The 26,017-nt window shown below is 43.0% G+C and overlaps 3 protein-coding genes across 7 annotated transcripts in view; 1 reads left to right on the top strand and 2 right to left on the bottom strand.

Annotated features, from left to right (window-relative positions):
* Positions 1–12,088, top strand: part of LOC139568494 (trinucleotide repeat-containing gene 6C protein-like) — a 63,127-nt gene extending 51,039 nt beyond the window's left edge. For 4 of the 5 annotated variants that reach the window (XM_071390351.1, XM_071390348.1, XM_071390350.1 and 1 more), the window contains 6 exons: positions 1,654–1,851; positions 2,091–2,240; positions 2,570–2,686; positions 3,335–3,556; positions 4,221–4,434; positions 4,840–12,088. In XM_071390351.1, the coding sequence (XP_071246452.1) occupies positions 1,654–1,851; positions 2,091–2,240; positions 2,570–2,686; positions 3,335–3,556; positions 4,221–4,434; positions 4,840–5,215 (1,277 nt within the window). In that variant the 3' untranslated portion in view covers positions 5,216–12,088. The remainder of the gene's footprint in view (positions 1–1,653; positions 1,852–2,090; positions 2,241–2,569; positions 2,687–3,334; positions 3,557–4,220; positions 4,435–4,839) is intronic. The other variant, XM_071390349.1, reaches the window with a different exon arrangement.
* A 4,545-nt stretch (positions 12,089–16,633) lies between these two features.
* On the bottom strand, positions 16,634–19,015 carry LOC139568492 (uncharacterized). The gene is made up of 2 exons (XM_071390346.1): positions 18,734–19,015; positions 16,634–18,017 (listed from the first exon to the last, which is right to left on the bottom strand). The coding sequence occupies exons 1-2, from the start codon at positions 18,937–18,939 to the stop codon at positions 17,237–17,239; spliced, it is 987 nt and encodes a 328-aa protein (XP_071246447.1). The 5' UTR covers positions 18,940–19,015; the 3' UTR covers positions 16,634–17,236.
* A 699-nt stretch (positions 19,016–19,714) lies between these two features.
* On the bottom strand, positions 19,715–25,946 carry LOC139568493 (uncharacterized). The gene is made up of 7 exons (XM_071390347.1): positions 25,923–25,946; positions 25,622–25,667; positions 22,948–22,983; positions 21,955–22,311; positions 21,318–21,683; positions 20,748–20,851; positions 19,715–20,222 (listed from the first exon to the last, which is right to left on the bottom strand). The coding sequence occupies exons 3-7, from the start codon at positions 22,964–22,966 to the stop codon at positions 19,974–19,976; spliced, it is 1,095 nt and encodes a 364-aa protein (XP_071246448.1). The 5' UTR covers positions 22,967–22,983; positions 25,622–25,667; positions 25,923–25,946; the 3' UTR covers positions 19,715–19,973.
* Positions 25,947–26,017: the final 71 nt, after the last annotated feature.

The following is a 26,017-nucleotide window of genomic DNA, read 5'->3' as shown; positions in this document are numbered from 1 at the left end:
ATTGTTATAAACTTGAAATCGGCCCTAATTAATCGCCCATTAGGATTAATCGGTCGACCTCTAATCCAGGACCTATATACTAGACAATGTCAGAGGAAACCCCTAAAAATTGTCAGACTCCAGCCACCCTAGTCATAGACTGTTCTCTCTGCTACCGCACGGCAATCGTTACTGGAGCGCCAAGTCTAGGTCCAAAAGGCTCCTTAACAGCTTCTACCCCCAAGCCATAAGACTGCTGAACAATTGGTATCCAATGGCCTTTGGACTATTTACATTGACACCCCCCCCCCCCCCCCCCATTTGTTTAGTACACTGCTGCTTCTGTTTATGATTATTATTAGTCACTTCACCCCTACCTACATGTACAAATTACCTCGACTAACCTGTACCCCTGCACATTGACTCGGTACCAGTACACCCTGTATATAGCCATTTTGTTACTTTAAAAAAATATATATATTATGGTTTATTTTGGAAATAAAATCTTAACTCTTTCTTGACAAAATTGTTGTATTTGGCGCATGTGACAAAGTTTGATTTGTCCTGTTGAAAAACAAGTGATAGCCCCACTAAGGGCCCCACTAAGGGCAAACCAGGTGGGATGGTGTATCGCTGCAGAATGCTGTGGTAGCCATGCTGGTTAAGTGTGCTTGAATTCTAAATAAATCAGTGTCGCCAGCAAAGCACCATCACACCACCACCTCCATGCCTCACGGTGAGAACCACACATGCGGAAATCATCCGTTCAGCTACTCTGCGACTCACAAAGACAGTGGTTGGAACCAAACATCTCAGATTTGGACTCAACAGACCAAAGGACACATTTCCACCGGTCTAATGTCCATTGCTCGTGTTTCTTCGCCCAAGCAAGTCTTATTTATTTCCTTTTAGTAGTGGTTTCTTTGCAGTAATTCGACCATGAAGGCCTGATTTAAGCAGTCTCCTCTGAACAGTTGATGTGTCTGTTAGTTGAACCTTGACGCATTTATTTGGGCTGCAATTTTAATGTAAATTTTTTGTTTTTCTCCCCAATTTCGTGGTATCCAATTGGTAGTTAGTCTTGTCCTATCGCTGCAACTCCCGTACGGACTCGGGAGAGGCGAAGGTCGAGAGCTGTGTGTCCTCCGAAACACGACCCAGCCATGCCGCACTGCTTCTTGACACAATGCCCGCTTAACCCGGAGGCCAGCCACACCAATGTGTCGGAGGTAACACCGTACACCTGGCGACCGTGTCAGCGTGCATGCGCTGGCCCGCCACAGGAGTTGTTATGGGACAAGGACTTCCCGGCCAGCCAAACCTTCCCCTAACCCAGATGACGCTGGGCCAATTGTGTACCCCCCCATGGGTCTCCCGGTCGTGGCCGTCTGCAACAGAGCCTGGACTCGAACCAGGATCTCTAGTGGCACAGCGACGTAGTGCCTTAGTGGGCTGTAATTTCTGAGGCTGGTAACTAATGAACTTATCCTTTGCAGCAGAGGTAACTCTGGGTCTTCCTTCTGTATACCACCCTTACTTTGTCACAACACAACTGATTGGCTGAAATGCGTTAAGAGCGAAAATTAATAAGGCACACCTGTTGATGTGTCCAAACTTTTGACTTTTACTGTATGCATTTTAAATGAATTAATGAATTCCTTTGACTTGTCCTAGGTGCCATTTCTGCTGCTTCTAACCTGGGCCCCCCTGGAAAGCCCCCCCACATGGATGACTCCTACAGCCCATACAGTATGATGGGTGGGTCTGAGTCTCCCACCTCCCCCCTGGTTCCCCCTGACAGCTGGGGCCAGGTACCAGGAAAGAGCCCCAAGGACCAGATCACCAATGGAACGAATATCAACTGGCCCCCAGGTTGGTAGAGAAGACCGACATTTCAATCAGATCAAACGTTATTTCACACGTGATCCTGACACACTTTACTGATAGAGGACAAAGAAAAGAGATTTAAAACTCCTAACTTCTAAACTGTTTTGATTTTAGAGAGAAAAGAAAGATTTAGAAATGGAAAAAAACTGATTTAAATTGTTCCCCACAACATCAGTTGAGTTTAAAGGATAAATAACCATTTGTCCTCCATGTTGTCTCCTCAGAGTTCTGTCCAGGCGTGCCCTGGAAGGGCCTGCAGAACATTGACCCTGAGAACGACCCCAACATGACCCCAGGAAGTGTTCCCAGCGGCCCCACCATCAACACCAACATCCAGGACGTCAACCGCTACCTGCTCCGGGACCGCAGCGGAGGTGAGGAGAGGGTCAATCAGGGAGACGGGGTCTGTAGTTGGCTTTAAGATACACAGATTGTCAAATAGACTGTATACGCTCATTAACAGGGCAGGTCTCTGCTTTTGATTCTCAAACAGGTGTTGACTTGTGTTACTATATTGACAACTTTAAGCTTATCCTATTCCTTTCCATGGCACTGAATGGGTTACAGTACTACCTTACTTGTTGTGACTGTGTCATCCAGTAGCACAGGCCCTGTTGTATTTATACACTTTCTTTAAATCAAGTTGTACATGTTTCTTTCCCCACCACCCCCTCTGTCCATAACAATGGGCCACCACGGCTAGGCTCCTCCCCTCCTTCACCGCCTCAGAACGGTGCTCTGCCCCCCTCCACGGACTGGCCAGTCAGTGGCTGCTACACTAGCTCTTTCAGTTTGTCCTCCCCGGATGAGGAGAGTGCAGGTACAGATCACAGCCCCCTATGTGGACATGCTGACCCATGGTCCCCAAGCTTGACCCCCCCCCCTTCCCCTAATTACCACCATAGCAACACACCTTTATCCTATTGTTTGTGTGTGGTCTGTGTTTGTTGAGTGTTACGGTAGATAGGTCCTTCCTTTGCCTAATTTAATCCTACTACCAACTACCCAGTGCCGGTGTATCAAGTGCTCCACGATGTGATTGCGTTGTATTCCTCATGGAATGAAAAGTTTGAGTGTTTGAATCAAGAAATGCTTTGAATGTTGTGGCCCTAGACCCTTATTCATAAGTATGTGTTGACGTGACATTTTTGTTGCCGTTAAGCAACCCACTGAGAATTGCTTTGAATACTTGAAAAATGTCCCCCTTTAAATGTCTGAGTGATTCTGTTTTTACATTCATGTTTCCTGTAGTCCTCAATGCGTTCTCCATTATGACTCATATAAACCCATGAAGTCAAGATTGAGGTTTCTTGTTGATGAACAACTGTTAATAGGGGGCTTCTTTTAAAACTTAGCATCTGCCCAAAGTTAGATTTCGAAGAATCTGTCATAGAACATAGGCTTCCATAGAGGGTCTCCATCTCTACAACAGTATATCATAGGTTCCCCTCTTCTCTCTCTCTCTCAGGTAAACTATCTGACATGAAGTCCACCTGGTCACCCGGGCCCATCTCCCATCCCTCCCAGGCCTCTCTATCCCACGAGCTGTGGAAGGTCCCCCAGGGGCCCCGTAACAACACAGCCCCTTCAAGGCCACCTCCTGGCCTCACCAACCCCGCCAAGCCCTCCTCCACCTGGGGAGGAAACTCCCTGGGCCTGGCCCAAGGCTGGAGCAGCTCGTACACTTCAGGTGAGATGCCACAGTACAACTCCCCAGCCTGAAATATAGACCGGGGGAGTTCCTCTGTAACAAGACTGGAAAGACACCTAGTAGAGGAAAATCAGTTAGTCGTTTTGAGATTGATTTTAAAGTCAATTCATGACTTGCTGCTCATTGAAAACCATGGACTGTGGATTTGAGCTGACCTTACTTTGTGCTGTGTCAACATCCTACCCTAACATAATGTTTTTGACACATTTACCTAAAGCATAGCGTAGGACACCACATAGGCGTGTAATGTTCCTAGGTGTGGTCGTTGTAGAGTGATTCTCCCCCGTGTTTTTGTTTTGAGCTCCTCTCCCCTCGTCACTCGCTGGAGTAATACACACCCCGCTGTGGTTAGAGGCCCTTGTTAAACTGAAGTCTTGCGGCTTACTAGAGAAGACTTAAAGGACTGTTGTCATGGCTTCAAAGAGAACCTAAAGTCACACTGAGGTGGTAGTAGTGTAAGTGCTTACATGAGACGATGCAAATATGTTGTAAAAAATAAAATAAAAAAGAACATGCATAGACAAACAATGGACAACTTATGTACATACATACAAATATGTTGTCATGTTATTGACCAAAAAGGATTGATTTATATTTTGTGTGGACCTGAATATTGACTGATGTTCCCCTCTGTTTCTCTCAGAGGGCACCACCTGGAGCACAGACAGCTCCAACAGGACCAGTAGCTGGCTGGTACTGAGGAACCTCACCCCCCAGATAGACGGCTCCACCCTGCGGACGCTGTGCATGCAGCACGGCCCCCTCATCACATTCCACCTCTTCCTGACCCAGGGAAACGCTGTGGTGCGATACAGCTCCAAGGAGGAGGCTGCCAAGGCCCAGAAGTCCCTGCACATGTAAGACTCCCATACTTGAAGGGAAAAAAACATGCATCGCCATGATGATGTGGCCGGTGACTCATTTTCTTCTTGAAAGTCCAATATCTTAAACTTGACTGCTGACATGAAAAAGCATTGTGGGACTGTATCAACAGTGGACTAATGAAAAAAATACCAAAAGATTTGGAGTGGGTTTTCTCTTTCACCCATACTCTATGCTGTTTAGGGTAGTGATTATCTCCGTCTGACCTAAAACAAAACACAAAATATTGTCTCAACTTCTAGGATATATACATCTCACTGACAAATTGTCAAAGCCTATAAGGAAATACTTGTACTGTACTTCACCAGGTGTAAGAAAATCCATGTTGATACTGTAACACTTGTAAGTATGTGATGTATAACTGAGCCCTGTCCTCTTAGGTGTGTGCTGGGGAACACCACCATCCTGGCAGAGTTTGCTGGGGAGGAGGAGGTGAACCGCTACTTTGCACAAGGCCAGCAGCAGCTCCCGCCCACCACCAGCTGGCAGCCCAACCCCGGCACCAATCAGACGCGCATGGGAGGAGGCGGAGGTTCGCAGCAGCACGCTATTGGCCATCACTGGAGCAGCGGCGGTGGAGGCCTGGGGGGAGGAACCAAGACGGGCGGAGGCGGAGACCTCCTGTGGGGGGGCGTGCCCCAGTACTCCAGCCTGTGGGGGCCCCCTAGTGGCGATGACAGTCGCGGTGTCATCGGGAGCCCCAACCCCATCAACACGCTGTTGCCAGGCGACTTGCTGAGTGGAGAGTCCATGTAGGACAACACACTAACAAACCAACCATGAGGATGGATGTTTCAACGCTGGAACAGAGTGGAAAAATATTAATAATAAATACAGAATTACACAAAAAAATGACAATGAACAGGAGCAAAACCAAGCAAATCATGTGGCGATAATCAGTATCAACGGAACTGTGAATCGTGTACCGGAAGGCTGGGGCCGACGACACAAGACTGCTGACCCCTACACCCTTCGGTTTTTACGTTTTCGTCTTTTTAAAAGGGGATTTTGTTTTTAGTATTTGATAAATTGTTGGAAGCAAACAAAAATGAAATGTCAAAGACTCAATGAAGAGAACCGTTAAGTGTTTTTAAGTTTCCATGAATATCGCACATTCTGTGTGAAGTGTTTTTAAGGAGAAGCAATCGAAAAAGCTGCCATCTTGAATCTTTCCTTTGCCCACGAAACTCCAAATTGATTTAAAAAAAATACCATTCCCAGCATGCCCGTGGCCAATGATGTGGTTCAAAGACCTTTTACTTATGTTATTGTTTTGTTTCCAAGCACTAACATTAGCCTTAAGTGCGCTACTGCGGCCCAGGTCCTCCTTCAATCTCAAGCCTTTTTCATTGTTTTGAAATTGTATGAGTTTAAAAGCTTGCACAGTTCCCATCTCTGAGCCAGTGAATGGAACAGAACAAGTGTGATCAACCAAGGTCGTATTCACTAGGAACGAAATGGAAGCAAGCGGACCGAAACTGAGGGACTACCTGAACTTTGTCCAATAAGAAAAGCTTGTTTTCGCATGCTGTTGCAAAACGTTTTGCCATGTGTGCTCTAATGAATACGACCCCCCCCCCCAAGTCACTCGGCAGTATGAGGCCTGTCAACACTGACCCAACCAATCATCAGTTGAAACCTTTTCCGTTTTTTGGTCGTTCATTTGTTCTTAAAGGGATTTACACTGCTGTTTATGTTATTTTTGTATATCCAGGCGCATTTTTATAATATCTATCGCAACATAAACTGAGAGATTATTACACATCGACCGACCTAGCTGCGTCTGTTTTATGTGTGTACTTGAGTATATGTCTGATGGAACCTAATCATTCACGTCTGGGAGTTCAGATTACCACTGCTCAGAAGAACTACGACTTCCGCAAAACTCACCTAACGGGACTTACAGGTGCTTCTTGTCAATTAACATTATTAGATGATTCCGTTGTTGACCCTCTCGTCCCCATTATGGTCCACCAATTTCTGGAAACGACAACAAAAAAACGCTTCAACTTGATGTGACAGTTACATTGTGCAATATATACGCCACAGACCCTTCTTCCGTCCACACTCAAGTCAAAGCAGGAGCTGGTATCTTTACATTTTTCGTTCTTGATTTTTGTTGTTGTTGATCAAAGCAAAGAACTTAAGAACTACAGAAACGTTACCTTTTCTCATTTTTGATTCCCACCAGGCCACTCCCTAAGAAACTGTTGCGGAGAGGAGCGAGGATGGTGTTACTATTATAACTGTGCGTTAAGAAACGGTCCCTGCAGCCCTGAAACTCCTCATATACGTACACATTGAACTGGGGTACATGAGAAAGCACCATCAGAAAGCCCTTCCTCTCCGCGTTGCCACACCGAACAGGCTGAATCCAGATGGGGGAGTCACTGGAGGGGCACAATACCAAATAAGAGGGGTTTCTCCTAATGCAGTAGATCTACTACGAGTGTTCCTTGTATTTGGTACTGTACAGAAATGTAAAAGAGAGACTAACCTTTTGTCTATTTCAAAGGGTTTTATCATAGCACTTATGAAGAGAGCTAAACGCTTCAACTTGCAAACCAATAAATCAGAAAAATGGAGCAGCAACTTTGAAAACTGAAAAAGACAAAAAAAAGAACTTGCTCTTTTTGTACTGTATCTATACTTGGAAATAACTTCTGGTATTTGTTTGTTCCTCTTTGGTCCAAGGACTTGTATGAACTTTGAAATGGTAGCAGGATGAAAAAAAAAAAAAAAAAAATTGGAAATCTACTTTTATCTGGGGGGAAAATTCTGCAGTGTATGATTTTTTTCTAAAGACATTTTCTTTTAACTATATCAAAGTGAATATCACTGTTACTCCTAAATGTTTAGCCTTTTTCTTGTCTGGAGACACTAGACATGCAATGTTACCTGTCTCCGGCCAACGGTCGGTCAGAGTGGGGAGGGGGATGGTCACGGTCCACTGAGTGCCTCTCTGCTGTGGTGCCCATGGCGACGGTCGCTAGGCAAGGCTACCCCCACAGCAGCATTTCCTCCTGGGCTTGCACCAAGCTCTCTCATTGGACACCCTCAGCCCGGCAGGTAATCACGCTCCCTCCAAGACTGGCCAATCAGCACGGAGCTAGCTAGCTAACGACCGCGCCAGCAGCACTCGACCTTGTTTCAACGAACCCTCTCCATTTCCCCTAATCTTCTTTCACACAAAGATCACTTTAGCTGGAAGTCAAGAGACAGTCAAATTTCTGGAATTTTGCCAGTGATTGATGAATTTTATTTAGTTTTCATTTTAAGTTGTGTATTTTTTGGTTTATTTTTGTCTACATGCAGTGGTCTTCAAGGTGGCTGCTTTAAACTAGCCCTTTTCACTGTTCATATGCAGAAACACTTTGGTCAGAGGTGCCTCTGTATGTTCATCCTGTGTATTGAATGCAAACGAGGATCAATACTACAGCCCGTCATTGATTGTCTATTATTAGTTAGTATCTTAACTGATTGATTGATCATTGCTTTGTTTTGGACAGTATGCTGTAGTACTTCCAGGTAGTATCTCAAGACGTGTAAGTTAGACCAATAGGGTGTCTCAGATGGGTGAGTGTGTCCTGCCTGACCCTAGCTGCTCCACCTGGGTTCCACCAGGGCTGTCCCCTCTCGCCCCCTCACACAGCTGCTACGCTACACCCTCCAGTCCCCTCCAAAGCAACCAACCTAGACCACGGCCATGCCCCTCCCCTTGACCAGACATAAAAAGCGACTCAGTTCTGTTTCTATGCAAAAGACTAGAGGCTGCGGGCCCTTTACAGCCAACGTGCCAATCCTGCCTTAAGGGTTGAGCACCGACTCACAGAGCTAGACCCAACGACCTCCTGATGTATGTACCCTTCAGCACTTAGAACATGTCCTCTCCTGGTCCTTATAGCTGGGTTTAAACCACAACACTGTCGTATTCCAAACTTCCACCCTCCCTCTATGGGGAGTTAGTACCACTGGAGTGGAGGTATAGTAGGCCTCTCTTTACTGTGCTGAAGAAGACTGATCTCCTGTCAGCTTGATCTCAGGGTAGGAGACGACGTTAAAAGATGCAGCTCTCTGTATGTATGTCCTTTTGCTGTAGTGTAAGAGAGCCAAGTTCTACACTAACTAATGGCAAGCTGTGCAGTAGTACTATAGACTTGTATTGGCTGGATAATTGTTTATTTGGGAATGGAATAGTAATGAATTCCCTTCACAACTATGGGCCTACTGTAATGTTACAATGTAGAGGCCCATTCTGCATGTAAGATGCCAATGTTATCCTATGTGCCAATACCAAAAAATATATAGATCTATAAAACTAGCCCATGTTATACGATCTGGAGAAAGAGCTCTTCTCTGGATGGAGGATCTTTGATAACCTTTGTGATGGAGGCAGGGGGGCAGGAGGGATTAAACAGATGGGTGGGGGCAACACACCTCATCCTGAACTCCTGAGATAATATGTCTGTGTCTCAAATGGCACCCTGTTCACTAGGTAGTGCATTATATAGGGACATAGGGTGCTATTTAGGCAGTCTTTGCTTTAGTGGGGAATGCCCCGTTGTTGAGGATAAAATCTTTACTGAGTTTGCGGGATCCAAGTATGCTACGGCGCACAGTCAGTTTGACAGGTAATCCCGGGTACATATTTTTTTAAACCAAATATTAAATTCTTCAATTTTAATGTCATTTTTAATATGACGTTTGACACAAAATCTAAAAAATAAAATAAAAAGTACAAAAATCAATAAAAGATCTATAATATGTTAAAACTAAAGCGCTGAAATGTCTCCAGTCCTCTAACTTCCAGAATGCAGGCTGGGGAGCCTTTTTGTGGATGCTATATTTTATCCTATTTGTTAGTGTTTCTGCCCAAAGCAGGCCCACAACTGTATATTTCCACAGACCCAGATGGCTTCGGGCCCACTGTATCAGCCCAGGTCGCTCGCCTCACTGCGTCTGCGGTGGGCAACGAGAGGGGACGCATTTCAAAACAAACAAAAAACTAAAACGGGATAAGGCTACCTTTTGGGACTCTGTGAGGTGTCCTGCAGCACACTAGCAAAAATCACTATTGCCTGTTTCTGTAACTGCCTTGATCCAAGCTCAGAGACCAATTAGCCGGGTGGGGGCCTCCAAACGTCCGCTCTGTGTGGGGGGGTCCCCCTGCTGCACCAGCACTGAGGGACACGCCGTGCACTCTCTCTACAGCTTAACTATAGATAGATGTATGTGTGTATGTATATATACACATACGGATATGTACGTACGGTGTGTGGTAGGTAGCACATCAACAGACACCTTGGATCTCAACCTCTAAAACCTTTTGTTCCTTTTAAAAGGTCTGGGTTCAATACAAACTGAAGATGAGCAATATTTATTCCCCTCTGCAAATAAGTGATACGAAGGAAATGGAATGGGGTTAGGGGTTAAACTGGTACTTGATGGATCATGAATAATGTCTTTCCTACCTGGAGTTGGATATGCACGTTCTGGATTTATGAACATATTACAGTAAGTACCTTGAAGTACTTGTATGTGAATTTGTCTAAACAACCCAACCTGAAAATCACCTGTTTTTTTTAATGTATACTTTCCCAGTAGAGAGAAATATCATTAAACATATCAACACAAAAATACACAAATACTTGAATCAAGGAGAACCAATAACATAATGTGAAGTCTTTTGTAAAAAAAAAATTTAAAAGATTTTAAAAAGTCTGACTTGTACACTTCCAAGCTTTTTGAGGTCATCAGTTTAAAAAATATATATATAAAAGATAAAAAAATGTTGGAGAAAAAAATGTGCTAAAATTGTTGTGTGCTTGAAAGTCAAATGTATGTGTGCAAACGACTGTGTGTTTGGCAGGCTTAGGACTGCTGTCATGTTCCATTCAGTATGTTGTGTATTGACATTGTTGTCTATCCTTTTATTCAGTTTATTTTTTGCTTGTCAACTATATTTTGATAGACATTGTTATTATCTTCTAACATGGCACTGAGTGTCTTCTACCCCTCACTCAGCTAATCGTAGACAAACGAGACTAAGTACTGAGGGGAGAGGGTGATAATTCATGTGTAAATGTTTACTCAAGGACTTAATGGGGAAAAAAGTTTTTGTTTTATCTGTAAAATGTTTATCTACCTTATAGTGGCTTTTATTGTGGAATAATCCAAAACAAGGATTATCATTGAGTATTGCACCATTTTGTTCCGATTTACATACAAATGTAATAAATAGACTACAAAAAATTAACAATCTAAGAATTGTGGCCATAGATAGTAGTAGGACTAGTAATCCCTATGTTAACTTCATGGAGAAAAGGGATAATGTGGGATGTGAGTTTGTTACAGGACTCATTTCAGAGGTGCCTATCTTTTTTCTTTTTTTTTGCAAAGCCACCTGTCGTTTACAAACATTTCATTTGTCTGAAGTTGAGGAAAAAGGAATTTTATAATGAAAATGTTGAAAAAGATAGAATTTATCTTCCATCAAATGAATATGAACATTAAACCAACTTTGCAAAATTTAAGATTTATGCTACTTTCAGAACTCTGGGATTGATCAGTGTTGTGTCGTATTTCAATTTTTAAGTTCTCTTTTTTGATATCGACAGACGTATGTATTGATTTTATTTGAATTTTGTCTTGTAAAAAGGCAACGCAATCTGCTTACTATCTTGCACACTCGTAAAGATGTGGATCTTGTCTCGGGAAGGCCAGGATTTCCAGAGTTCAAACTCCACCATTTTTATTTAAATTTGAGAGTTTTAAATTAGAATAAGAGAAATCTAACTCCAAGCACTGAAAGTTAGGGATTTAAATAGAATATGAAATACCATTGATTCTAAAAATCCGTAGCGGTTACATATTTACCAAATAAATGACTGAAAGTGGAGTGCTTTACATGTAAAATCGATGTAGAAATTGCTTTACATTGAAACAAAAATGATCAATGGTTTTAGTTTTACTTATGTATTTTCTTTGAGGTTCCATCCTGTAACGTTCAGGAGCATTGTGCATTACTCTTATGTCTCTGTTCCTGTGGCAGGTATTCAATGAGTTAAGAGATTCTAATGTCTAATAGATGGTTTTCAGGAGACAGATTTGAAGTGGAGGGGGGAAGCTGGTTTTTAAAGGCTCATGATCTATGCACAAGTGGGAGGGAGAGAATCCAGGCCTGCTTTTCTCTTGGGGCCCGGGACTCGTACTCTGGGGTTCAGGGTTTGATGTAGGGGTGTGTCTTTGTTGTGATATGTTAGATTTTCTTCCCCCTCATCAGATTTATGGCAAAACTTTGTATTGCTTCACCATGCTGTGTAATCCTTAACCAATGAGCGCTTATCCTTCTGCTAAAGCACTGTGGGTTATACTGAGAAAAAGCCCATGACTTAAGGCAGTCCGGTTTTTGTAAGGGGGAGGAGGTGGTACTCTGCCTTCAGCCTTTATTATTTAAAAAAACATTAAGGAGAAATGTCTGTGCTGAGAAAGTTGTGGCTTTTAATGTTTTTTTTTCTCCTCATAGAATGTAATTGTTAATGACATGCACCGGAAAAAACATGTTAACATAAATTATGGCGCTTCTTTCGGACTATATTAATAAATTGACATTTTTCTTGGCTGTTAAAAGGCGTCTTGTCGATTTTCTTGTGTAGTCTTCACTGTGGGTTTGATTTTTCATGTGTACATTAGTTATTAATGCACCTCTAGAGACAAAGAAACCACAGCATTGACACAACCCCCAGAGAAAGCTAGTAACTAGATGCAGACGGATAAGGAGGCAACTTTTAGACAACTCACCCACACAATGAAGCCACTAGAGTCTAGTGACTAGACTATTGAGACGCACCACTGAGGAATCCACTTTACACTTGAGAAGCACCCCCTGTTATAAGTGAGTTTTATTTTTTACTTCTATTTTAGCTAGACGCTCATTGGTGCAATAATTGAATAACAGATTTCTACATTTATTTTGTAACGCTCGCGCACGCGACGCAGTCAGGACACATCGCAAAATAAATTTTGGAATCCATGTTATTCAATTATTGCACCCACACTGCTCGCAGCGCCAACGAGCGTATGCGATGCCATGGGCTAAAATAGAAGTCGTTCCTATTTCTGACGCAGATCGCGATCTCATTGGTTTATAGAAGCAGGTACCCACGTGCCATCTCCTCATTGGTTATACCCACGTGGGTGATTGAAAGACGAACTTTGTTGCCGGTTGTCATGGTAATACTATGAAAGTTTACATGGATCACCATATAAATTCAAAGATGAAAAAGCCTGGAAGGAGGAGATGACTAGAAACGATTCGGTTGGCCGTTTTATGTGTGGATTAATTGTCAGAGTAGAGTTCCTTGTGCATTTCAGGTAAAATAACAACTCAATGTTTATATCCCAGGACAAATGAGCTAGCAACAGCAAGCTAGCTAAATAGGACAAATTAACGTTAGCTAGCAAGTGCAAGCTAGCTAGCTAAATTTCCATACATGTTTAATGATTTTTGAACTGTCCCCAAATTAATGTCATTGGTTCAGAGTTTGTTTTGATATTTTAACCTGCGTGTAGTGATCGCTTTTGGTGTGGGGGGGCAAAATTATTAAATACATTTATGCACGCGCGCAGACGGTTTGTGTAATACTGACTACACCGCTCGCGTCGCAAAATAAATTTAGAAATCTGTTATTCAATTAGTGCACCCACAATGCTCGCGCGACAGCGTTGCCAAGGGGGGGGGAATTACGGCACATCAACGAGTCGTATAACGTTACCAGTTAATACTATAGCGAATTGGTTAGGTTACTCACGTTAGCTAGCTGTCTGACTTTATTAGCCAGCTAATTTTCAAACAATTAACTCAATTATTTGATCAGCTAAATTGGATAATGTTGCTCAACATTTATCTGGCTAGCTAACGGAGAATTCGACCCAGCTGCTACAGTACTATAGCAAGATACAATACTTGTTCTACCACACTTTCTCCCTCAACTCAAATGCCAGTTATTTTTCGGTTACAGCTCCGGGAGTAAGTTTCATCACCTTCTCACCCCGTCTCCGTGGTCAGGCCTCTCACCTACCTCTTCGTTATCGTTCAGGGGACGCACTGCTGTAACTGGCAAACTTGCCTTTGCACCATACTGCTGTCTCTTCAGAGTGCGCGCTGATTCTGTAACTAGCAAATTGGTTCTCTCTTCAGTCGCGCGCGGCATTCTGTTGTCATGTGAACGATTGGTTGAGCCTTGCGCTTCGAACACACCGACTGCGTCATTGCATCACTGCTGCATAACATTTTGCGCAGCTAGGCAACTATACTGATGCAGGTACCTTTTGCAAATGGTCGCATGCGGTTGGACACATGGAGGAGAGAATCATTTTCGCAGTATCCTCAAAACCGTGTCTTTTTGACACAACTGCTGACAGCTACAGGGACATAAACACAAAAGATGCTGCTTGGAGACAAGTGTCCACGATAGTAGGATTGCCAGGTCAGTTTAGTAGTGAGCTTGTGCTAGATGTGGCTAGCTAGCTAGCTAACCTAGCCAATGAGGTGTGTGTGAAAGAAATAGTCAAATAAATTATGCTAGTTACTACCCCTGATAACTTTACCAAATGTTCATGTTTGAAAGAGTGTGAATGCTAGATAAATAGTAATGGAAATGGTAGATACTACTGTACCCCTGATAATTTGGTCAAATAACCGTGTGTGTCTATGTGTATAGTAGGTGGCATGTCCATGATAGCTATCTAATAACTATAGTTATGCTAGGTAATGGTTTGGCTTATCATGTTCATGTCTATGTAGAAGAAGACTGTAGGAGGAAGTGGAGAGGACTCAGGGACAGGTATCAGAGAGAGAGAAGGGCAGAGAAAGAGAAGAAGAGGTCTGGGTCAGCAGCTTCAGGCCAGCAGCCTTGGTGCTTCTGCCACATTCTTTCTTTTCTGGATCCATTTATTGTGCCTAGGGCAACGAGTGGCAATTTTAAAGCCAGACCCCTTACGTCATCCACAAGTGTTGTCGCCACCGGTGCATCAAGACCCTCAACGTCACCTACAAGTGCGACCATCACCTCCACCGGTGTAGTGAGACCCTCTACAACATCATCCACGAGTATGACCACCACCGGTGCAGTGAGACCCTCTACAACGTCTACATCATCCACGAGTATGACCACCACCGGTGCAGCGAGACCCTCTACAACGTCTACATCATCCACGAGTATGACCACTACCGGTGTAGTGAGACCCTCTACAACATCATCCACGAGTATGACCACTACCGGTGCAGCGAGACCCTCTACAACATCTACATCATCCACGAGTATGACCACTACCGGTGTAGTGAGACCCTCTACAACATCATCCACGAGTATGACCACCACCGGTGCAGCGAGACCCTCTACAACGTCTACATCATCCACGAGTATGACCACTACCGGTGTAGTGAGACCCTCTACAACATCATCCACGAGTATGACCACTACCGGTGTAGTGAGACCCTCTACAACATCATCCACGAGTATGACCACTACCGGTGTAGTGAGACCCTCTACAACATCATCCACGAGTATGACCACTACCGGTGTAGTGAGACCCTCTACAACATCATCCACGAGTATGACCACTACCGGTGTAGTGAGACCCTCTACAACATCATCCACGAGTATGACCACTACCGGTGTAGTGAGACCCTCTACAACATCATCCACGAGTATGACCACTACCGGTGTAGTGAGACCCTCTACAACATCATCCACGAGTATGACCACTACCGGTGTAGTGAGACCCTCTACAACATCATCCACGAGTATGACCACTACCGGTGCAGCCATGGAAGATGATGAAATGGAGGAAGCACCTCTGGATCTGGGACCAGCTGAGATTATTATGAACCTCACGGAAGTGACCACTGAGGACCTCGTTGAACAGGATGTGGCCGTGGAAAGAAACAGAGAGAGAAACGAAGAGGAACAACGTCACACCAGGCGTCATCGGAGGTACCAGCCCCCAGATCCACTCAACTCATTTCAGCAGAGGCTCCTCCAAGCCGTCGAGATGGATGCAGCCCAACCTGATGCTCACAGGAAGGAGGATGAAGAGACCCTCTTTGCCATGAGCCTGGTGCCAACACTGAAGAGGCTGCCTCAGCAAAGAAAAGCAGCAGTCAAGGTTAAAATGTATCAGCTGCTTTTCGAAGCCGAGTTTAATGGTACGTTTTTTTTTCTCCACATCACAGGTAGTGTCATAAGTGTGCGACAGTGAAGTAAAGTAGGTCATTTTTAGAGTATACTCATGTAGGTTAATTGGTATTTCAGATCAAAGTATTAATATGAGGCAAATGTATAGCTGTTGTTTCTGGGTTAGAAAATATCCCAAAACAGGTTGCTGTCTAAATATTTGCCTGTCATATTCATCTTTTGATCTGAAATACAAATTCCATGAGTAAACAGCAAGTATTACACAAGCAGTATTTAGTTAACATAAATCTCACCTTTTATGGTGTCATATTATGTTAAGCTTGTATGTGTTGTTTTTCTCTTCCCTTTCAGAAATTGAGTCAATTTAGCCAACCAGCTCACAGGAAGAGGAGTTGTCTGGTTGTTTTGACCTCCCTCATTGTACCTTTCTTTTCACACACGTCAGTTCTGTTTAAATTCAGTCAATTCATAAAGTCATTTGTTTATAAATTCTTAGGATAGCATTCATTATTAGTGTTACATAGATTTCTGAATTGAAACTCATACAGAGTTTTCACAGATGCTCTTGGTCTCTTACGAGACTAAAGGTCAATATATTTATTTCCTTTAAAACCACTTGAAAACCAGGGTGTTGAAACTTTTTGTGAAGTTATGTTCCATCGACTGGTCCATGACATCCAGGGGCCATTTGGTTGTTTAGCTGTGTTATGGCTACATATTATTTCCTTTTTTTCAGAGACAGAGACACACACACACACCTCTTCATACCTCAGATCTCCAGTGCCCTGCCCTCTCTCTTTATGTCTGAAGTTCCCCTACTACGTCTAGGCTTTATGAGTAGTCCCTTTATCGGTCTGCAGTTGTGCCAAAAATACATGCTCTTGTTGTTCTCTTACAGATTACAGGCTATACATTCATTTTATTTATTTTTTACACGCACATACACACCTCTTTCAATAGTTCAATTTTTTAAAACATTTTTACAACACACATACCTGTCATGTTCTTTCCTGTACTTGAATACTTATTAAATTATGTTTTCATAGTCAGTTGTTTATTAATATCTAATTTAGACTTAATCTGCTTATTTCTTCCCTACACCTTTGCAGATCTAAGACAAGATGAAAGTAAAAACACATTCTCTTCCTAATTAGTTTTTTTCCCACCTGTATTTTGTCAGGCCAGTGAACATGGTGGTAAACTGTACTATTTGTATGGACCCTAGGTTACCCTTTCCCTTTGTTATCATACTAACTGTATGTCGTATAACCTTAATTAGTGCTCCCGCTCACCTGATGTACCATGCCAGGTGTGTATAATACTGACGTTAATGGGAGAGGGAAGGGGTTATTAAGGTACTCCCAAATGTCACTTAAATATAGCTTCCAAATGAAGAGAGACAATGATATATAAAGTAATCTGGGGGAAAAATGCAATTTTATGGACAACGGTGGATGGTTCTCACTCCACGGCATACTGCCATGGGACTTCACCTGCTGGCGATGAGAAGTAGGTGGTCAGCTTCTCCCTCACCTGGAGTGTCTGTCTGGGGGCGTTGTTGGCACCTGCCCTGGTGACATCAGGAAGGTGACCATTTGGCGTGCCCATCTCCATCCGGAGCGGCTCCTGGAATGACCTCTGCAGGTAGTTGTGGAGAACACATGTGGCCTTCACGCAGGCATCGACATTTGAGGGGCTGAGACCAAGCACTCCGATACATTCTCCACCGGGCTGCCAGAATCCCAAAGGCGCATTCAACAACTAACCTTGCCCTGGACAGTCGTTTGTTAAAGATCCTTACAGGCTTTGGCAATGGCAGCTGGCGTCCAGCGTAGGGCCTCATGAGGTTGGGTCTTAAAGGGAAGGTCTCATCGCTGACGAAGATGTGGGGAACATGTCCCAGGTCTTCAGCCCCAGGGAGTGATGCAGGTGGTGGAATATCCAGGGTGCCATCCTGAAGTGCCTGGCCAAAGGCAGAGTCCCGGAGGGTCCCGCCATCACTTCCCTTGCCGTAAGCACCAACATCGACAACACGGAAACAGTAGATGGCATCTACTACAGCCAAGAGTACAACTGAATATGTACCCTTGTAGTTGTAGAATTGCGAACCTGAGCACGGTGGAGCCTGGATTACTACATGTTTCCCGTCAATGGAGCCAAGACAGTTGGGGAAATTCCACCTCTCTAGGAACTCGGCAGCGATGGCCCTCCAGTCTTCCTCCTTGGGGACAGGCATGTATTCACCAACCAGACAGTCCCAAATGGCTTGTGCCACAGAGGGGACAATGCCTGCCACCGTGGACCGTCCAACTCGGAAGTTGAATCCTATGGTCCTGTAGGAGTCCCATGTCGCCAAGAATCTAAAATATAATGATAAATATTGTGTATAACTTGAATTCCACCCACATATTATATCTACTCATATAGCTACCTCATTACTGTTTATTATGCTATACTAATTATATTGTAATACTCATCAACCATCATTAACAATGCCTTGAAACAGTACAATTCAGTCTATGACTATATCAATAAACTGTAGTCCAGGCCAACTCTACTCTTAGAAAGAATGGTACTATCTACTTAAAAGGGTTCTCTGGCTGTCCCCATAGGAGATCCCTTTTAGGTTCCAGGTAGTACCCCTTTTGGTTCCAAGTAGAACCCTATTGGGTTCCATGTATTATACCTGGAACCAAAAATGGTTATCCTATGGGGAAAGCAGAAGGGACACTTTTGGAACCTTTTTCTCTAAGAGTGTATGTGAGTCCAATAAGAATGTAATGAATGACTAACTGTCTTGAACAACAATGGGTCCTGGAGAAGACTAGCCTACCTTAATCAGGGCAGAAGGCACCTTTCCTTTTCATTTGGTAACATTGCATAATTAAAAAAGGATTATAAACCAACTTTGGGAAGTTATAGTCCCAATGAACATTCTGTAAAAGTACATCTGATGTCAAATAGGGATTATTAACTAGATCCCTTTAGCTAGCTAGGTTGCACATAAAAACAATGTATCAAATATGAATCAATTATGGTATCAAAGGCTTTAAAAATGTACTAGAATGTAGCTTACCGGAGACAAATCGCCAGGCGTTCAACTGGGCTGATGGACTCCCGGTAGTTGGTATCCATCCGGGTGATCCTGGCTCCAACCATCTGGAGCAGGTGATGAACTGGCTTCGGTCCAGACGAAAGTAACTTCGGAATTCCTCTCCAAACAGTCGAAGCTCTTGAATTAGACGGTGGAACTCCCCTGCCTGCTTTCGGGACTTTAACCATCTCTGAACCCACACAGACCTGCGCTTTCGGCGGGGCTGGTCCCGGCCCAACAGCGCGATCAAGACCACCTTCCTCAACGTTGGTCTCATTGTTGAAAGAGCCTATCTTGACTATTTATTATTGCATTTCCTCAAACTGCATTTTGGAGGGAAATTATATTATAGGCTCTCACAATTAATTTGTGGATGTCATCGAATAAATAATATACTTGGCAAATAAACGAATAATTTTTTAAAAAGAAATTATGCAATCAAACTTTTTATGTAATCCCACATTTTTACTGAATATGTGTGCAAAAAAAAAAATCTACATTCATATTTTGCTACTTTCTGTCAAGTCCACGCATACAATTTGATGCATACGTTCGATAAATCGAACGTATGCACCACACAGAACGCAACGCAATGCTGCAAGGCAAATGCAGCGTTCCATTGGAAATGAATGTACTTCTGGTGTATCGAAACGCAAAACACAGTCGGTGTGTTCGAAGCGTTGGATACAGCCAGTGTTGCGCCAAACGCGCATCACTCGTTCGCTTACAGCTAGTTGTGATCCAAACTTTTCTCATCTGATCTACACGATTCACGTATGTCACCTATTTTAGATTCAAAACGGCGAATTTTGCCATAAGGTGACTAGTTGCATATAATGGGATGGCCACGATTGTTGTCTGTTTCCAGCACTGATCCAGCAGAAATATTGAGCCCATCTCCATGATTGGCAATAATAACAGTTCCCTGTGGACTGGACAGTGAGGAAAGGGCATGGATACATGTAAATGTCAAAATACTACACAAGTATTACACTTTATTGTTTATAAAAAAAAATTTTTTGAATACCATTCCTTTAAAAAAAGCAAAGCTACAACATTCAGCTGCCAGCATTTACAGTACAACAAACTAAGTTAGGTGGGCTAAGGTGGATGTTGGTTGTCCAAATTGAAAGTTATGTGAGTAAGTTGTAGTTATAGTTCAGACTCCAGTTTATAAATGAATAGTTAAACAGTGTTGGCGAGATAGTGCCAACCTCGTTCCTCACATCTCCCCAACAGTTTCAGATACTAGCGGTACCCCTTCAGGCCTCTCATAGTGGTTTTCCTGTCGAGACCTCAGAGGGGGGGTGTCATAGGCGGAAGCATCCTTTTCCTCCAGATGAAAGGGGGGCCTCGGGTGGTAAGAGGGGGACACTTTTCCATTCCGGTTGGGGGGCCGCACCCCGACCATCTCCTCGTAGATGGAGACCTGGTGGGGCTGCGGTTTGACACGGTCGCCTCGGGTCTTACCCTGACAACAGAGGACAGAGGCCAATCAGAGAAGGCAGCAGGAGAAAACAACTAGTGAAACTAGTATCTTTCCTGTGTGAAATTCTGTGAATAGTAAGAGGATGGATGCTTTGATTCAAAGTGGCACCCTTCCTCAATTTGATGTGTTTGACAAATCACTGGTACCTAGTCATACCAGTCAGAAATCAGTGTTATGGTACTGCCACATTTGTCACTTGAGGAATACAGTAGCTACCAAATGAGTAAGTATCTAAAAACATTACAATATCATGTCTCCCCAGTCTACAACCATAGAGGTTACAGGTGTGGCTGTAAAAGGTTAGATTGTGGCTTTATAAACTCATAGCGAAGAATGGTTTGTGATTTCAAGAAAATGTATGAGAATTTTGCAGAATGTGAGGTTGTAATGCTTTTTAAATTATGACATGATGAAAGCAGTAAAAAAACTGGAGTGGCTACCATTTCTATAAATAATATTCTGTGTCAATCTTTTTGTTCATAGTAAGTAGGTTACAGTCCTACTCACATAATGAGCCACTCCCAGGGCCATAAGGAAGATGAGTAGCAGCCCCACAGCAGCAGAAAGGGCATAGAGCAGTGGAGCATAACCTGCACAGCTACAAGTAACATCTGGGGAAACAACAATAAAATCCAAAATGTGGTGTCAGACTTAAGCCTTTCACAGAATGTCAACTCACTTCCTGAATTAAAAATACATCGACAACCCTTCATATACTGTGTATGATGAACATTAAATGAATTACTAACAGAACATTGTCTGTTTGATAATTGTTACCTGGGTTACTAATTTGGCTACTAGAGTTAATAAACAATTACAGCGTCATAGAAACAGCTTCCACAGATAAACTGGACATTTTCTGGCATGAATTTAGTTTAAAAGAGAGAAAGTGGCGGAGTAAAAGGGATAGTTTGGGAACTTGTGGATACCATTTTATGTCTGTGTGCAGTTTGAATCATTGCGCTAACGCTAGCTAGTATGGTCTCGCGAAACTACCTCCAACTTCCCCTTCATACTAGACGCAGACAAAAATATCCATGAGTTTATCTGACTCTGGGGAAGTAGATAAAGACCCACCTTGCACAGACACAAAGTACACGTGTCTCCCTAGCCTGGCACTGTTGTCGGGCCTGCCGGGGAGCAGTAGCTCACAGCTGTAAAAGGCGCTCTCTTCCGGCTGCATCTTTAGCAGGGTGAGGTTGTAGGCCAGGCCGCCCAGCCCCGTGCCCAGGTGAAGCCTCTCTTCTGGGGGGAACGATGCGGAGGAAAAGGGGCGCTTTGAGTGGAACAGCACCTCCACTGGAGCCCGGCCACACCGCCTCTTCAGGCATACCCCTTCCATGGCCGAGGGGGAACCGTAGGGGGCGAGGCAGGGGAGGACAGCTGACCCCCCGGCGCACGTCTCTATTAGGCCTACGTCCATCTTGCTGTCTGGGGCATCTTCTCCACATGGGAAACAAACACTATGACTGACTATGAGGATGTGGGAGAGGAGAGTCTACTGCTATAGCCAGGGCTATTCTAAGGAGGAAGCCAGTGGCAGGATGCATAACATGAACAGTGCGGCTCAGCTATGGCATCTGGAGTAATTACCAAAAAAGGGGGAAACTGGCAGGCTACTGTGACTGTTTGACACACATCATGATATCAACAACTCCACTCGCAGCAAGAAACATAAATTAAATCAATGGAGGAATCCATAAAGAATACTCACCAGCATCGACGACGTACAGAAATAACTCCATCTTGCTTGGAATCTTTTGATCTAAGCTGGAGGCATCGGGGAAGACAAACTCACAGTAGTAGATGTCTGTGTCTGTTCCCTTCAGCTGGCTGAGGGTCACATTGATCCGGTGAGTACTCGGGTCTCCCGTGGCATGGATACGCTCTTTGACATCAGGGTGAAACACAGGGTTTTGTTCAGTAAACATGAACAGGACCTCTCTGTTGGGCTGCAGCCACTTGCGTTTCAGGTAGACCCCAATGGGCTTGGAGGCATTGAACTCAGCGATACAGTAGAACTCTATAGAGTCACCCTGCGTTCTCTCCAGGAATTCCATATCACAGAACACTAGGAGGCAACATATAGGAAGGTAATACAACGTTAGCGCCCCGTTTTTATTTTACTTTTATTTAACTAGTCAAGTCCGTTAAGAACAAATTCTTATTTACAATGATTGTAGTGACGCCTCTACCACTGAGATGCAGTGCATTAGACCACTGCGACACTCGGGAGCCCCGTTAGTGTCATTGGTTGTTCATGGCTTGTTGGTGATCATATAAGGGAAGCCCACTGTACTGACAGCATAGTTTGGCTCTCCCTAACCTGGTCAAGAAAGCATCTGCATAATGATCAATGTAGTGATTCTGGAACAGTTGCAGGGCTCTGGTTAGACTAAACCAAACAAGTGCTGTTTTGATAGGCATTAAACTACTCCCTAATAAAGTCATCCAAAGCGTGCAATGGCAGAAGAAAAATTAACACCACAGGTTGGTGGCACCTTAATTGGAGAGGACAGGCTCGTGTTAATGGCTGGAGAGGAATGAGTGGAATGGTATCAAATAAATCAAACCTGTGGTTTCCATGTGTTTGATGCCATTCCATTCACGCCAGCCGTTATGAGCCGTCCTCCCCTCAGCAGCCTCCTGTGGCCAACAGTTCCTAATAAACTAAACCGACACCAAAAGTTACAAAAACACAACTTACCCAACAGAGTACATGTCATGAGCAGCAGCCAAACACCTGTCAGATGAAAAGTCATAATGATTTCCCTTGTTCTTATATGATGCTATCACACTGAGCAGCATGCAGTGAGTCTCAGACATAAGTGGAGTAGTGAACTAGAATTATTGAGTGTGGTTCACTGACTGGGGGGGGTCTCAGCCAGATGAGGGGAAATTGGTGACTAGTTACAGGAACTTCTAATATGCTCCACCCCAAACCTTAACGCTAAAGAGGAAGAGAGGTTTCTAAATTACTCTCAGTGTCACAGCAAATAGCCACGCCCACCATTACTACAAAATATGTATCTGCAAAGATGAGATGGTTCTGCAACTGCAAAATACTAAAGCCAGACAAAGTGTGTTGACCTTACACTAAGAGTATAAAATACTGAGTTCTTAGCCATTTGTAAAGCTGCAAAAATCTGTCAATTTCAGCCAAATACTGCTACTAAGAGAATATATTTAGGTATCAAACAAACAACTTCAAAGTAACTAAATGTGTTGAAGGTTTATAAAATGTTATAAAAGTTACAACATACCGCAAGACTAACTATTCACTGTAATGTCGTGGGAGATATTGGAAACAGTTATTTGAGGAAGTCAAGTTCACGACCCAACAAGACCATCTAGTGGTCCTCTTACAAAGATGCTTCAGATGTGTCCTGTTCCTGGTATAAAATGAGGTTAACGAGATAGGCTTGAAAAAAAAACACACTGAAAATTGTACAGTATACACATGATTTATTATTATTATACAGTGAGTGTTTTGATACAAAGCATTTGGATTGTTATATTAGGATACATGTATGCACATCAGAAAGGAGAGAGCTACTGTGATACTGCCTACATGGTCTTGTGAAATATCATGTCCATTTGCTTTATGTGAAATGTATAGTTAATGAACAAACAGGCCAATATTCCCTTTAAAAGGATGTTATGGATTGCATGTTGACAATTATTTATAACTCAATTATAACGGTGAAGCTAATCCTAGTAACAGCTTTATGGAGTATTGTGGAGTAACAGTTTTAAGTATTAATGACAGCAGCATATCCAAGACAGTTTTGAGCATTGTTGCGAAAGTTGGAAGACGAGTTTGGACGCGTGTTGAGGACGACATCTAACAGCCCAAATACTATAATCCATAATTATTAATAATCTATTCATCTGTAAACATAATGATCATAACTTGGGGAAAAAACAAATTACCGTAATATTGTTTGGGAGTGTTTTCAAATGAACTTGTCAATCATTATTTTATAACTGCCATTGTCGGCAAGTGCCTTCCAAAAGTATTCACCCCCCTTGACTTTTTGTACTTTGTGTTACAGCCTGAATTTAAAATTGGATTTAATTGAGATTGTGTCACTGGCTTGCACAATATCGCACAATGTCAAAGTGGATTTTTTTTTTTTTTTTTTACTTTATACAAATTAATTAAATGGAAAGCTGAAACGTCTTGAATCAAAACGTATTCAAACCCCTTTGTTATGGCAAGCCTAAATAAATTATGGCGTAAAAATTTGCTTAAGTCACAATATAAATTGTATGGACTCACTGTGTGCAATAATAGTGCTTAACATGATTTGAATAACTACCTCATTCATGTACCCCACACATACAGACAAAAAGGTTCCCGAGCCGAGCAGTGAATTTCAAAACAGATTCACCAAAGACCAGGGAGGTTTTCAAATGCCTCGCAAAGGGTATCTATTGGTAGGTGGGTAAAATTAAAATCAAAAGCAGACATTGAATATCCCTTTGAGCATGGTGAAGTTATAATTCTTTGGATGGTGTATCAATACACCCAGTCACTACAAAGATACAGGCATCCTTCCTTACTCAGTTGCCGGAGAGGAAACCGTTAAGGGATTTCACCATGAGGCCAATAAAACATTTGAGTTTAAATGGTTGTGATAGAAAACTGATGATTGATCAACATTGTTACTCCATAATACTAACCTAAATGGCAAGGAAGCCATTTAAAAAAATGTGGCAAAGAAATCAACTTCATGTCCTGAATACAAAGCGTTATGTTTGGGGCAAATCCAACAACAAGTCAATGACTACCCCTCGTCATATTTTCAAGCATGGTGGTGGCTGCATCATGTTATGGGTATGCTAGTCGTCGGCAAGGACTAGGGAGTTTAGGATAAAAAGTAACAGAATAGAGCTAAGCACATGAAAACACCTAAAGGAAAACCTGGTTCAGTCTGCTTCCCAAGACACTGGGTGACAAATGTACCTTTCAGCAGGACAATAACCTAAAACACAGGTCAAATATACACAGGAGTTGCTTACCAAGAAGCCATTGAATGTTCCTGAATGGCCTAGTTAAGAGTTGACATAAAAATCGATTTGAAAATCTATGGCAAGACTTGAAAATGGCTGTCTAGCAAATATAATACAATCCAGGTGTGCAAAGCTAAGACTTACCCAGAAAGACTCAGTTGTAATGGCTTCCAAAGGTGACTAACATATTGACTCAAGGGGTTGAATACTTATGTATGAGATATGCATTTCATTTTCAAACGTGATTTCACTTTGTCATTATGGGGTATTGTGGGTAGATGGGTGAGAATCTATTTAATCCATTTTGAATTCAGGCTGTAACAAGCGGTATGAATACTTTCAAACTGATGTGAAATCCTACTTACCAAATGAGTGGGATAAAAATGTGTCCAGTTTCCACCGAACAGCCCCCTTCACCACCAGACAGAAAGAGGCAACAATGGCACACCACAGCATTCAACATTCATTACATTTGTATGCAACCAAATGGTGTAACAAAGCTTGAGCAAGTACTTTAGAATAACTCTACAATACATACAAATCTTGGAAAAACTCCCGAAATGCATTATTTCAGATTCAATAACTAGTTACTACTAAAACGGTACATCCGGTGCAAGATACAGCCACACTATGATAAGGGAATGGGTACTTACAGATATAACTGACCTGTTTCGCAAGAAATCTGTGTTTTAGGCTGAAAAGCAGATAAGGACATTACCATCAAAATAGACATGGGCTTTAAAAAAAAGTATCAAAGTAAT

The sequence above is a fragment of the Salvelinus alpinus genome, chromosome 2, assembly GCF_045679555.1.
Source record: "Salvelinus alpinus chromosome 2, SLU_Salpinus.1, whole genome shotgun sequence".
NCBI lineage: Eukaryota > Metazoa > Chordata > Actinopteri > Salmoniformes > Salmonidae > Salvelinus > Salvelinus alpinus.
Note: the sequence above shows the minus strand (reverse complement) of the source record. Positions and strands in the feature narration are given on the sequence as shown.

Bases quoted from the DNA above. Each gene is read 5' to 3' on its own strand.
- LOC139568493 (XM_071390347.1), bottom strand. The intron at 21,684-21,954 runs GTGAGTATTCTT...TCCCATGTGGAG, and splicing joins TCTGTACGTCGTCGATGCTG to AAGATGCCCCAGACAGCAAG. The intron at 20,852-21,317 runs GTGGGTCTTTAT...TTGTTTCCCCAG, and splicing joins GTACTTTGTGTCTGTGCAAG to ATGTTACTTGTAGCTGTGCA.
- LOC139568492 (XM_071390346.1), bottom strand. From the start codon at position 18,939: ATGGTTAAAGTCCCGAAAGCAGGCAGGGGAGTTCCACCGTCTAATTCA. The intron at 18,018-18,733 runs GTAAGCTACATT...ATTATATTTTAG, and splicing joins CGCCTGGCGATTTGTCTCCG to ATTCTTGGCGACATGGGACT.